The sequence below is a fragment of the Cherax quadricarinatus genome, chromosome 3 (assembly GCF_038502225.1).
Source record: "Cherax quadricarinatus isolate ZL_2023a chromosome 3, ASM3850222v1, whole genome shotgun sequence".
Classification (NCBI taxonomy): domain Eukaryota; kingdom Metazoa; phylum Arthropoda; class Malacostraca; order Decapoda; family Parastacidae; genus Cherax; species Cherax quadricarinatus.
In genome coordinates, this window is record NC_091294.1 from 31,599,860 (window position 1) to 31,614,964 (window position 15,105).

A 15,105-nucleotide genomic window follows, 5' to 3' on the forward strand; every position below is an offset into this window, starting at 1 on the left:
ATCGCGGAAACAAGCGGAGAAATACACTAAGAAATATCACAGCCAGCCAGGATTCGAACCCAGATCACCACCCACACAACCATTTTCTCATATATAAGATATTTTCTGCACTTCATTGTCTCGAGGCATATAGAATTTTGAAAATATATTAATATTGCAATGGAAAACATATATAATGATATAAAAAGACTTTATATCTTGTTGAAGCCGGTATAATTACAAATCCATATAGGGTTACAAATGAAGTTCATTTAGGGTTAAAAACTAAGATCAGGTACTTATCAGATACCTAATACCTTACCTTACCTAAAATAGGGTCAGATACCTATGCTGTAGTGGATGGTTGACCTTACGTTGTAGTCTGAGGGCAGCGTACCTACCATCGGCTGGATGGACAGATGACCTCTCCTTCTAGCTTCAATCATGTACGTTATAAATTCTCTTTTAGTTAGCTTGACCGTGACTCTGCAGGTCACTACTGTCAACACAGGCCACTACAGGTCACTACTCTCAACACAGGTCTTTCCAAGGCCTGCACAAGGCCTGGCAACTAATCCAACAAAACGACAAGGGAACAACAGGGACGTGTTTCGCTCATTGCTGAGCGAAACGTGTCTTAAAATTTCCAGCATGAACGAAAATTTCGATGACTCTGTCGAGTGTAATTATAACTGTGCACTGTGTCTTGTGGGATTAAATTCTAACTCTACGTGCACAGAGGAGCACAGGATGTACTGCCGTGCACAGAGGAGCACAGGATGTACTGCCGTGCACAGAGGAGCACAGGATGTACTGCCGTGCACGGAGGGGGAGGAAGAAAGTGGTGCTTACCGCCGTGCAAGGAAGGGTACTTACCGCCGTGCAGGGAAGGGTACTTACCGCCGTGCAAGGAAGGGTACTTACCGCCGTGCAGGGAAGGGTGCTTACCGCCGTGCAGGGAAGGGTACTTACCGCCGTGCAAGGAAGGGTACTTACCACCTTGCAGGGAAGGGTACTTACCGCCGTGCAGGGAAGGGTACTTACCGCCGTGCAAGGAAGCGTACTTACCACCGTGCAGGGAAGGGTACTTACCACCGTGCAGGGAAGGGTACTTACCGCCGTGCAGGGAAGGGTACTTACCGCCGTGCAGGGAAGGGTACTTACTACCGTGCAGGGAAGGGTACTTACCACCGTGCAGGGAAGGGTACTTACCACCGTGCAGGGAAGGGTACTTACCGCCGTGCAGGGAAGGGTACTTATCACCGTGCAGGGAAGGGTACTTACCGCCGTGCAGGGAAGGGTACTTACCACCGTGCAGGGAAGGGTACTTACCACCGTGCAGGGAAGGGTACTCACCACCGTGCAGGGAAGGGTACTTGCCGCCGTGCAGGGAAGGGTACTTACCGCCGTGCAGGGAAGGGTACTTACCACCGTGCAGGGAAGGGTACTCACCACCGTGCAGGGAAGGGTACTTGCCGCCGTGCAGGGAAGGGTACTTACCGCCGTGCAGGGAAGGGTACTTACCGCCGTGCAGGGAAGGGTACTTACCGCCGTGCAGGGAAGGGTACTTACCGCCGTGCAGGGAAGGGTACTTACCGCCGTGCAGGGGAGGGTACTTACCACCGTGCAGGGGAGGGTACTTACCACCGTGCAGGGAAGGGTACTTACCACCCTGTAGGGAAAGGTACTTACCGCCTCGCAGGGAAGGTTACTTATCACCGTGCAGGGAAGGGTACTTACCGCCGTGCAGGGAAGGGTAGATGTTGAAGGTGTTGTCGTGCAGCCAAGAGGTAACAGTCACGTGCTCCCTCACGTAGGAAGGTACGGCGCACCTCAGCACGGCAGTGTTGCCAGACATCACCAGTTGGTCGTACACCTGCACCTCGTACTCCCCCACAACAACTGTCAACACGTGCAAAAAACATCTGTTAATTAAAATTCACAGGGCTTGCTTATTAAAAGCAACTGTCTCCCACAACACCTGCCTCTCACAACACCTGTAGGTCTTCATAACACCTGTCAAAAAGTTTCCACAACACCTGTCTTCCACAACACTTGTCAAAAAGTCATCACATCATGTCTCTCACAACAACTATGAGTCTTCACAACACCTGTCTCAAAGAGTCTTTACAATACCTGTCTCCCAAAACAACTGTCAACACTCCAAAAAAATCTTTCCAGGTATTTAAGCGATTAAATGTTTGGCTAATTACCTCAGGTCCCCGCTAATTACCTTCTCTTTCCCCAGACGCGACGTGAATGATCTAATTACCAGCCTTTCACCTAATTACTCTTAACACTTCTACAGTTTACTTACAAAACAATTTGCTTAAGAAAACATAAATTAATTACTAGCTGGATTTACCTGATAAACACTATTATTATTATTATTATTATTATTATTATTATTATTATTATTATTATTATTATTATTATCGTTGTTGTTGTTGCTATTATTATTATTATTGCAATTATTATTTCATTATTATTGTAATTGTTGTTTTTTCTTACCACTGTCTTCTGTTTTTTTTTCCTCTCTTCCTTCTCCCACAGTCCCTACCTTCTCCTTTACTCTCCCCCAACCTCTTCCATCAGTCACCAACATGTCATCATAATCGCTTGAGATCCAGTCGGAATATGCCACTAGAGGGTCATGAACAATATATATATATATATATATATATATATATATATATATATATATATATATATATATATATATATATATATATATATATATATATATATATATATATATATATATATATATATATATATATATATATATATATATATATATATATATATATATATATATATATATATATATATATATATATATATATACTTACATATATATGGAGGTGCTAGAGACCTATGTACGGACATGTACGTTAATGTACCAAGCTTAAGATAGGAATAATTACATACAACAAAAAAGTACAAGGAAGTTCTTGAAAGCAACTCACTAGAACGCACGTGTTACGGACGAGAATAACACTAAATACGTGCTAGGAAGTACTAGAAATCCATGTAAACATAATGTACGTTAGTACCTAAGACGGAGCCTTAGAACACAAGCATGCACAAGCACTAGAATGTCACGTACCAGCACGGACTATGACGGGGGTGGCCAGGAGGGTGCCAGCGGGGGAGGAGGCACGGCAGGTGTACGTGGCAGCGTGTACGTGGGCGTTGTACAGGTGTGCTGGGAACGGTGGGAACACCAGTGAACCATTCTCTGCCACCTGTACCACGCCTTCCACCTGTGGTGAGGAAGATGGTGGTGTTAGTAGTGGTGGTGGTGAACGGGCGGGGATGGGGGTAGTTGGAGTGGTAGTACTACCTCCGCCAGGTTTTATACCTGTGCAAAGCCTGGCGACGGCACAGTGCTCATTGAGACTGTACATCACCTGTTCATTACCCACTTAAAAATACTTTAATCCCATTGAGAGAGAAAGGTAAACTCTGCATGGAGGTCTCAGTGTACATGCACTCCGCGGTGTATATATATGAGCAGTATAGTGAAGTCGGTGTAGTGTTAGTGGTGATAGTGTACTCTGTTAGACAAAGTAAATAGGGTAAGATTTACCTTGTGGTTAAATATTTCATTTGATTAAATGCTGTATGGCAGTGGTCATACACCGTTAGTACGCTGAGGTCAGTGGTCACCTGCGGTCATACCTGCCTAAGCTCTTGGGAGTTAGCGTGGGCTGTTACCAAGCACCATGGCTTGTTGTAGTGTTTTAGAATCTCAGGTTCAAGTGTTGAAGAAGGAGATTCTACTTCTTCAGGAGGAAAATAGGAGGCTGAAGCTTCGCCTAGATGAGTTTGGGAGCGAATGTGAGAAGGATTTAGCTGGTAAGGAAGGAATGGTCACCAGCAGTGATAGTGGTAGCCACTTTAAGTGGCAAGTGGTTCACATTTCAGGAAGAAGAAAGATGAGGAGAGTTAATAGAGAAGATGTGAAGGTAGGAAATAGATTTTCTGTTCTCCAAGACGAGTGTACTTCAGTGGTTAGTGAGGATGAAGGTACCACTGATTCCCCTGCTAATCAAGGTAATAATATTTTAATAGTAGGCGATTCTCAGGTAAGATATATGGACCGTGCATTTTGTAACAGAGACAGAAAGGTCAGACAGAGAGTGTGCCTTCCTGGAGCTGGTGTTGGTGACATAGTCAGCAGGTTGGATAATATTATGGCAGGTAATGGGAACAAGCCCATTATCTGTCTTAGTGCTGGGGGTAATGACATTGGGAAGGGCAGGAGAGAGGAGCTGCTGGATAAGTACAGGTCAGCCATAGAAGTAGTTAGGTCTAAGGGAGGGATCCCAGTCATATGTAGCATCTTGCCTAGAAAGGGAGTGGGCAATGAATGGATGTCTAGGGCAATTGGTATAAATTGCTGGCTAGACAGGTACTACAAGGAACTTGCAATCCCATTCATTGATAACTGGGGCCTACTGTTTGGCAAACGTGATATGTATGCAAGGGATGGGGTTCATCTCTCTGGGGATGGAGTGGTTTCATTAGCCAATTCAATTGAGAGGGTAACTGATGACTTGTCAAGGAATTTAAACTGATAGATTATAGAGGTATGGGTGTTTGTGGGAAACAATCAGGCTGCAGCATTAGGGTTAAAAACAGCAGTTATTATCGGGATACCTCAGGGATATGTTTAAAGGACAATATTCAAAATAAAGTTGCTAGTAATGACAAATTAAATGATCAACAAAGAAAGATAGTAGAGGGCAACGAGTGACTAGCTCCCTTAAGGTTTACTATACAAACAGTAGGAGTCCAAGAAATAAGATAGATGAGCTAAGATTACTTGCAAGTGCAGGTAATATAGATAACAAAAAAAGGCACAATACCGTGACTGGAACGATACACAAATAACCCACACAAATAACCGCACAGTTTCTCGAGGGACGTGACAAATTAATTTTGGGTGCGATTTATAGGCCCCCAAACCTTGATAGGGAGTGCAGTAAGCTGTAATGGAAATTTATAAGGCATCTAGATATGAAAATGTTGTGATAATGGGAGATTTTAACTTTAGACAAATTGATTGGAACAATATGACAGGAAATCTTGAGTCTAGTGACTTTCTTGATACGGTTCAGGATTGATTTTTAGAACAGGTTGTGACAGAACCAACTAGAGGAAACAATCTACTTGACTTGGTTCTTGCCAACAAAGATTCACTAATTAATAATCTTGAGGTTAATGATGAGCTTGGGGAAAGTGATCACAAATCACTTAGTTTCAATATATCATGGAATTACCCAGATAACTACAATCAAATCTCTGTCCCAGATTTTCGCTTGGCCGACTTCATTTGACTGAAAAATTACTTGGGTGGGCTAAATTGGGATGTCCTGACTATGGATCAGGTAGGTGATCTTGGTTGCCAATATGACGTTTTTCAGAGCATAGTTCTAGCTGCCCAGACAACTTTTGTTCCGAGTATGGAAATTAGATCTAACAAAAACGATCCAAAAATGGATGAACAATGGATTAAAACATCTCATTGGTCAAAAGAGAGGCATATATAGGCGTATCAAAAGAGGGAGTGGGCAGTTAAGAAATCAATATATTCAATTAAAGAGAGAAATAAAGAAAGGAATAAGAAAAGCAAAAAGGGATTATGAGGCTAAGGTTGCAAGGGATTCAAAGACTAACCCAAAAGGGTTCTTTCAGGTATACAGAAGTAAGATTAGGGGCAAGATTGGCCCACTTAAGAGTAACTCTGGTCAGATCACTGACAGTGATAAGGATATGTGTGAAATTCTCAATACCTACTTCCTCTCAGTTTTCACCCGGGAAAATACGAGCGATATTCCTGAAATAATAGATTATGTAGAACAGGATGATTGCGATTGCGGTAACTAGTGACATGGTCCTCAGACAAATAGAGAAACTAAAATCTAACAATCCCCAGGCCCTGATGAACTGTTTGCAAGGGTGTTAAAGGAATGTATAGAGGAACTTAGCATACCTTTGGCTAATCTTTTTAACATATCACTACAAACTGGCATAGTGCCTGATAAGTGGAAAATGGCAAATGTAATACCTGTTTACAAAGCAGGTGACAGGTCCTTGGATTCAAACTATAGACCAATAAGCCTTACCTCCATAGTGGGAAAATTTATGGAATCAATAATTGCCGAAGCAATTCGTAGCCATCTTGATAGGCACAGTTTGATTAATGAATCTCAACACGGTTTTACAAAGGGGCGTTCCTGTCTTACGAATTTACTAACTTTTTTCACTAAGGTGTTTGAGGAGGTTGATCATGGTAATGAATATGATATTGTGTATATGGACTTCAGTAAGGCTTTCGATAGAGTTCCACATCAGAGGCTATTGTGGAAACTTAAGGCACACGGAATAGGAGAAATTTTTTTTCTGGGTAGAGGCACGGCTGACAAATAGACAGCAGAGAGTTTGCATAAATGGGGAGAAATCAGAATGGAGGCACGTCACAAGCGGTGTTCCTCAGGGGTCAGTGTTGGGTCCTTTGTTGTTCACAATTTACATAAACGACATGATGAGGGAATAAATAGCGACATAAGCAAATTTGCTGATGACACCAAAATAGGCCGTCCAATTCATTCTCATGAGGACACTAGAGTACTCCAGGATGATTTGATTGACTGATGCAATGGTCGGAGAAGTGGCAGATGTAATTTAATATTGACAAAATGCAAAGTTCTAAATGCTGGACAGTTAAATAACCATGCCACATATAAACTAAATAATGTAGATCTTAATACTACTGATTGCAAAAAGGATTTAGGAGTTCTGCTTAGCAGTAATCTAAAACCAAGACAACAGTGCATTAGTGTTCACAATAAAGCTAACAGAATTCTTGGTTTCATATCTAGAAGTATAAATAATAGAAGCCCTCAGGTTGTTCTTCAACTCTATATATCCTTGGTTAGGCCTCATTTAGACTATGCCGCTCAGTTCTGGTCACCGTATTGCAGAATGGATATAAATGCTCTGGAAAACGTACAGAGGAGGATGACAAAGATGATCCCATGTATCAGAAATCTTCCATATGAGGATAGACTGAGGGCCCTGAAACTGCCCTCTCTCGAAAGGCGTAGAATTAGGGGGAATATGATCGAGGTGTATAAATGGAAAACAGGAATAAATAAAGGGGATGTAAATAGTGCGCTGAAAATTTCCAGCCCAGACAGGACTCGCAGCAATGGTTTCAAGTTGGAAAAATTCAGATTCAGGAAGGATATAGGAAAGCACTGGTTTGGTAATAGAGTCGTGGATGAGTGGAACAAACTTCCGAGTACAGCTATTCAGGATAAAACGTTGTGTAGTTTTAAAAATAGGTTAGATAAATACATGAGTGGGTGTGGGTGGGTGTGAGTTGAACCTGACTAGCTTGTGCTGCTGGGTCTGGTGCCGTGCATCCATTTAACAGAAGGACCATATATATATATATATATATATATATATATATATATATATATATATATATATATATATATATATATATATATCAGGGAAAATTCAAGGTTCTCCCCGGAGCTGTGTGAATATTTTCTTCTCCTACCATCCCCTATATTTTTAAGCTACATGTGATCTTTGTTAATAGACAGAATACATTGATAGAAAACACAGACATGAATACATTGGTACAATATATCAAAGGTTATGAATCTCCTCCAGCTCCTCCGAAGCCGGACGCGAGCCCAGTATGCAGCATGCATTTTCCCTCTGGATGGCCACGCTGAGGCGCTGGAACATGAAAGTGGCTGCCCTTGGGTCTCTGGTGGTGTCGATGATTCTGGAACCCAGTTCTTTAAGAAAACGTGTGGCATGTTTTCCCCATGATCCCAAGGTCTCTGATCCCACTGGGACAAATTGATACTGTTGGTTTATGTCCGTGTACTTGCTGATCTTGTACTCCTCCCTGTGGTCGGCAGCTCCTCCCTGTCGCCCAACACTGTGATGGATATAAGTGTCCGCCAGTGTGGACACACAGGTATAGTTCCATGCTAAGACCTTACCATTTTTCCAAGGATAGATTGTGATCCTGTCGGGGCGGTTTGCTGGGTTGTGGGTATTGTTGGCTGCTGGTGATCGGGGCTCCCTCTCAGCTGGGCATCCAGCTGTAGCAAGGGTTCTCTTTATGATGTCGTTGACCTCATTGTGTCTTGCATGCCAGCCCTTGGTTTTGGAACGGTTAAGATTATGCAGACCATATTGGTCAGCTTGCTCATCGCCGCAAATACACGTATATTCCGTGTGAATTGGGGCAGCAAGTCGCAGAGCCACTGCAATATGGAGGGTCTTAGAGTCGAGGCGCGTTCCCATTGCCGATCTGGGAACTGTTTGGAGGAAGTCCCCGGAGTGAGGTGCGCTCACAGCCTGGAGACGGGCAATCTCCCTGTCTGATGTTGCAGCCCTGAGCATGTTGGCAAGCACCTTTCAGCGATGGAGCCATCCCAGCTTGACTATATATATATATATATATATATATATATATATATATATATATATATATATATATATATATATATATATATATATATATATATATTTATTATTATTTATTATCACACTGGCCGATTCCCACCAAGGCAGGGTGGCCCGAAAATGAAAAACTTTCACCATCATTCACTCCATCACTGTCTTGCCAGAAGGGTGCTTTACACAACTTTGCACACACATACATATATATATATATATATATATATATATATATATATATATATATATATATATATATATATATATGTATATATGTGTGTGTGTGTGTGTGTGTGTGTGTGTGTGTGTGTGTGTGTGTGTGTGTGTGTGTGTGTGTGTGTGTGTGTATCGCTCCCTACGCACAACCTAAACCATGATCACGATGGGGAAGGTTGTGGTCAGCCGAACCTTGAACTCCGGGGAACTATTGGCCACCACACAGGACTAACATTAGCATCCAACTGTGTGTGGAAGGGAAGTACTCCTAATGACTAGGTGTAGCCCAATTCTATGGAAACAGTACTGTGTCACAGGCTAACTTGCACTTAATATTAGGAACCAGGCTACACATGAGAATTTCCCGACAGGAGAAAATCAAATACCCGAGACAATAACAACACTTCCAGGCCGAAGTTAGAACCTGTATAGGGGTTCACGACCGCCTATTAACAGCACACATTTCTACTGTTATCTCAAAATATACTGAGAATGTGATCGTAGGTTTGGAGTCGCCTATAGTTGCACCTGGGCACGGGCGTGATAGGATCAAAGGCACTCTTCATCATAAAACTCTGATTGAGAGGTCAGATTGTCGACCAATCAGCACGCAAAAACACCCTACGTTAGCAGAATTAGGAGGACCTCACGAGGCACAATCTACATTCCAGGAGGAAACCTATTAACTTCCAGATGTGTGGCAAGGGGAAGCACGTTGGCCACAACACCGGCACACCAAGGAACACCAGACTAACACGTCACTGTGCCGGGTGAGTACATCAGGAACCACAACACCAGCCACACAAGACTAACACGTCACTATACCGGGAAGTACATCAGGAACCACAACACCAGCCACACCAGACTAACACGTCACTATACCGGGAAGTACATCAGGAACCACAACACCAGCCACACCAGACTAACACGTCACTATACCGGGAAGTACATCATAAACCACAACACCAGCCACACCAGACTAACACGTCACTATACCGGGAAGTACATTAGGAGCCACAACACAAGCCACACCAGACTAACACGCCACTATACCGGGAAGTACATCAGGAACCACAACACCAGCCACACCAGACTAACGCGTCACTATACCGGGAAGTACATCAGGAACCACAACACCAGCCACACAAGACTAACACGTCACTATACCGGGAAGTACATCAGGAACCACAACACCAGCCACACCAGACTAACACGTCACTATACTGGGAAGTACATCAGGAACCACAACACCATCCACACCAGACTAACACGTCACTATACCGGGAAGTACATTAGGAACCACAACACCAGCCACACCAGACTAACACGTCACTATACCGGGAAGTACATCAGGAACCACAACACCAGACTAACACGTCACTATACCGGGAAGTACATTAGGAACCACAACACCAGCCACACCAGACTAACACGTCACTGTACCGGGAAGTACATCAGGAACCACAACACCAGCCACACCAGACCAGCACGTCACTATACCGGGAAGTACATCAGGAACCACAACACCAGCCACACCAGACTAACACGTCCCTATACCGGGAAGTACATTAGGAACCACAACACCAGCCACACCAGACTAACACGTCACTATACCGGGAAGTACATTAGGAACCACAACACCAGCCACACCAGACTAACACGTCACTGTGCCGGGTGAGTACATCAGAAACCACAACACCAGCCACACCAGACTAACACGTCACTATACCGGGAAAAACATCAAGAACCACAACACCAGCCACACCAGACTAACACGTCACTATGCAGGGAAGTACATCAGGAACCACAACACCAGCCACACCAGACTAACACGTCACTATACCGGGAAGAACATCAAGAACCACAACACCAGCCACACCAGACTAACACGTCACTATGCCGGGAAGTACATTAGGAACCACAACACCAGCCACACCAGACTAACACGTCACTGTGCCGTGTGAGTACATCAGAAACCACAACACCAGCCACACCAGACTAACACGTCACTATACCGGGAGGTACATTAGGAACCACAACACCAGCCACACCAGACTAACACGTCACTATACCGGGAAGTACATCAGGAACCACAACACCAGCCACACCAGACTAACACGTCACTATACCGGGAAGTACATTAGGAACCACAACACCAGCCACTCTAGACTAACACGTCACTATACCGGGAAGTACATCAGGAACCACAACACCAGCCACACCAGACTAACACGTCACTATACCGGGGAGTACATCAGGAACCACAACACCAGCCACACCAGACTAACACGTCACTATACCGGGGAGTACATCAGGAACCACAACACCAGCCACACCAGACTAACACGTCACTATACCGGGAAGTACATTAGGAACCACAACACCAGCCACACCAGACTAACACGTCACTATACCGGGAAGTACATTAGGAACCACAACACCAGCCACACCAGACTAACACGTCACTATACCGGGAAGTACATTAGGAACCACAACACCAGCCACTCTAGACTAACACGTCACTATACCGGGAAGTACATCAGGAACCACAACACCAGCCACACCAGACTAACACGTCACTATACCGGGGAGTACATCAGGAACCACAACACCAGCCACACCAGACTAACACGTCACTATACCGGGGAGTACATTAGGAACCACAACACCAGCCACACCAGACTGACACGTCACTATACCGGGGAGTACATCAGGAACCACAACACCAGCCACACCAGACTAACACGTCACTATACCGGGAAGTGCATCAGGAACCACAACACCAGCCACACCAGACTAACACGTCACTATACCGGGAAGTACATCAGGAACCACAACACCAGCCACACCAGACTAACACGTCACTATACCGGGAAGAACATCAGGAACCACAACACCAGCCACACCAGACTAACACGTCACTATACCGGGAAGAACATCAAGAACCACAACACCAGCCACACCAGACTAACACGTCACTATACCGGGAAGTACATCAGGAACCACAACACCAGCCACACCAGACTAACACGTCACTATACCGGGGAGTACATTAGGAACCACAACACCAGCCACACCAGACTAACACGTCACTATACCGGGGAGTACATTAGGAACCACAACACCAGCCACACCAGACTAACACGTCACTATACCGGGGAGTACATTAGGAACCACAACACCAGCCACACCAGACTGACACGTCACTATACCGGGGAGTACATCAGGAACCACAACACCAGCCACACCAGACTAACACGTCACTATACCGGGAAGTGTATCAGGAACCACAACACCAGCCACACCAGACTAACACGTCACTATACCGGGAAGTACATTAGGAACCACAACACCAGCCACACCAGACTAACACGTCACTGTACCGGGAAGAACATCAGGAAACACAACACCAGCCACACCAGACTAACACGTCACTATACCGGGAAGTACATCAGGAACCACAACACCAGCCACACCAGACTAACACGTCACTATACCGGGAAGTACATCAGGAACCACAACACCAGCCACACCAGACTAACACGTCACTGTGCCGGGAAGAACATCAGGAACCACAACACCAGCCACACCAGACTAACACGTCACTATACCGGGAAGTACATCAAGAATCACAACACCAGCCACACCAGACTAACACGTCACTATACCGGGGGAAGTGGGCCACTCAAAACAATATGAAGTTCAATGAAGAGAAATTTCAACTACTCAGATACAGAAAACTTGAGGAAATTAAAACTGTATCATGGTATACAACAAATTCTAACCATACAATAAAGCGAAGAAGTAATGTGAAAGACCTGGGAGTGATAATGTCAGAGGATCTCACCTTCAAAGACAACAACAATGTATCTACCATATCTAGAAAAATGATAAGATGGATAAGAAAAACCTTCAGAACTAGGGACGCCAAGCACATAATGATTCTCTTCAAATCGTTTGTTCTCTCTAGGCTGGAATACTGCTGTACACTAACTGCCACCTTCAAGGCTGGAGAAATTGCAGACCTGGTGAGTGTACAAAGAACTTTCACGGCACACGTAAGAACGATAAAGCTCCAAAATTACTGGGAACGGTTGAAGCCCCTTGATTTGTATTCCCTGGAACGCAGGCGAGAAAGATACGTGATAATATACACTTGGAAAATCCTAGAGGGACTGGTACCAAACTTTCACACGAAAATCACTCGCGATGAAAGCAAAAGACTCGACGGAAGATGCAACAATTCCCTACTAAAAAGCCACGAGTAGACTGTGAGACAACACAGTAAGTGTCAGGGGCCCAAGACTGTTCAACTGCTTCCCAGCATACATAATGGGGATTAAAAGTAGACCCCTGGCTGTCTTCAAGAAGGCGCTGGACAGGTACCTAAAGTCAGTACGTGACCAGCCGGGCTGTGGCTCGTACGTCAGTTTGCGTACGGCCAGTAGTAACAGCCTGGTTGATGAGATCCTGATCCACCACGAGGCCTGGTCTCAGACCGAGCCGCGGGGGCGCTGATCCCCGAAACCCTCTCCAGGTATATTTCAGGCAGGAATCGTTCAAGACTCTGCACAACGTGTACGTCAGGCTCATACTGGAGTACGCAGCACCAGTTTGGAACTCACACCTGGTCAAGCACGTCGAGAAATTAGAGAAAGTGCAAATGTTTGCAACAAGAGTGGTCCCGGAGTTAAGGGGTATGTTCTATGAGGAAAGGTTAAGGAAAATCGACCTGACACACTGGAGGACATAAAGGATGGGGGACATGATAACGACATATAAAATACTGAGAGGATTTGACAAGGTGAATAGGGACAGGTGTTTCAGAGATGGGACACTGCAACAAAGGGTCACAACTGGAAGTTGAAGACTTAGATGAGTCACAGAGATGTTAGGAAGTATTTCTTCAGTCATAGATATGTTAGAAAGTGGAACAATCTGGAGAGTGATGTAGTAGAGATAGGATCCATACATAGCTTTAAGAAAAAATACGATAAATCTAGGGAGGGAGAGAGTGAACCTAGTAACGACCAGAGAGGAGGCGGGACCAGGAGCTTTGAATCGACCCCTTCAACCACAAATAGGTAAGTCCAAATTGGTCTGCACACATACACACACACACAGAACAGGAGGGATAGGGGAGACATGATAACGACATAAAAAATACTGCGTGGAACAGACAAGGTGGACAGGGACAAGATGTTCCAGAGATGGGACACAGAAACAAGGGGTCACTCTTGGAAGTTAAAGACTCAGATGAGTCACAGGGATGTTAGGAAGCATTTCTTCAGTCATAGAGTGGTCAGGAAGTGGAACAGTCTGGCGAGCGATATAGTGGAGGCAGGAACCATACATAGCTTTAAGACGAGGTATGATAAAGCTCATGGAGCAGGGAGAGAGAGGACCTAGTAGCGTTCAGTGAAGAGGCGGGGCCAGAAGCTGAGTCTCGACCCCTGAAACAACAATTAGGTGAGTACAATTAGGTGAGTACACACACACACACACACACACACACACACACACACACACACACACACACACACACACACACACACACACACACACACACATACACACACACAATACAGTTAGGTAATCACAGACAGATATATCATGCACATTATTCGACAGATATCCAATGAGAATTATAAACACAAAAGCGCGTCATTGAGCAGACAAACAGAACAATTCCTCAAACAATATTAAGATCATAATGCGGTCAGAAGACGTGTAGCAGCCACATGGAAAACAAGCAGGTAATGTGCAACATACATTTCTGATTGTGGTAACTTAATGGTCTTCCTGTTGTTGACGACGAATGTGGAAAGAGGGAAGGTAAAAAGAGAGAGAGACAGAGAAATAGATAAACGTACACACACACACACACACACACACACACACACACACACACACACACACACACACACACACACACACACACACACACACACACACACAGAAATATAGAAGGCAAAGGACCCAGGAGAATAAGGAGAGCAGTCGTAGAGCCAGAAACGAATATGCACAGATAAGAAGGGAGGCCCAAAGACAATATGAAAATGACATAGCAGCGAAAGCCAAATCTGACCCGAAACTGTTGTACAGCCACATCAGGAGGAAAACAACAGTCAAGGACCAGGTAATCAGGCTAAGGAAGGAAGGAGGAGAGACAACAAGAAATGACCGTGAAGTATGTGAGGAAGTCAACAAGAGATTCAAAGAAGTGTTCACAGAGGAGACAGAAGGGGCTCCAGAAAGACGGAGAGGTGGGGCACACCACCAAGTGCTGGACACAGTGCTCACAACAGAGGAAGAAGTGAAGAGGCTTCTGAGTGAGCTAGATACCTCAAAGGCAATGGGGCCAGATAACATCTCCCCATGGGTATTGAGAGAGGGAGCAGAGGCGCTATG

The 15,105-nt window shown here is 44.6% G+C and overlaps 1 protein-coding gene across 4 annotated transcripts in view; it reads right to left on the minus strand.

Moving 5' to 3' along the window:
- LOC128684074 (cell adhesion molecule Dscam2) overlaps positions 1-15,105 on the minus strand; it is a 1,056,358-nt gene that overhangs the window by 617,269 nt on the left and 423,984 nt on the right. For all 4 annotated transcript variants that reach the window (XR_011392763.1, XM_070091160.1, XM_070091153.1 and 1 more), the window contains exons 3-4: positions 3,089-3,245; positions 1,720-1,881 (exon numbers count right to left, since the gene is read on the minus strand). Coding sequence is in view for 3 of the 4 variants with exons in the window: in XM_070091160.1 (XP_069947261.1) it covers positions 1,720-1,881; positions 3,089-3,245 (319 nt within the window). In the remaining variant the exon portion in view is untranslated. The remainder of the gene's footprint in view (positions 1-1,719; positions 1,882-3,088; positions 3,246-15,105) is intronic.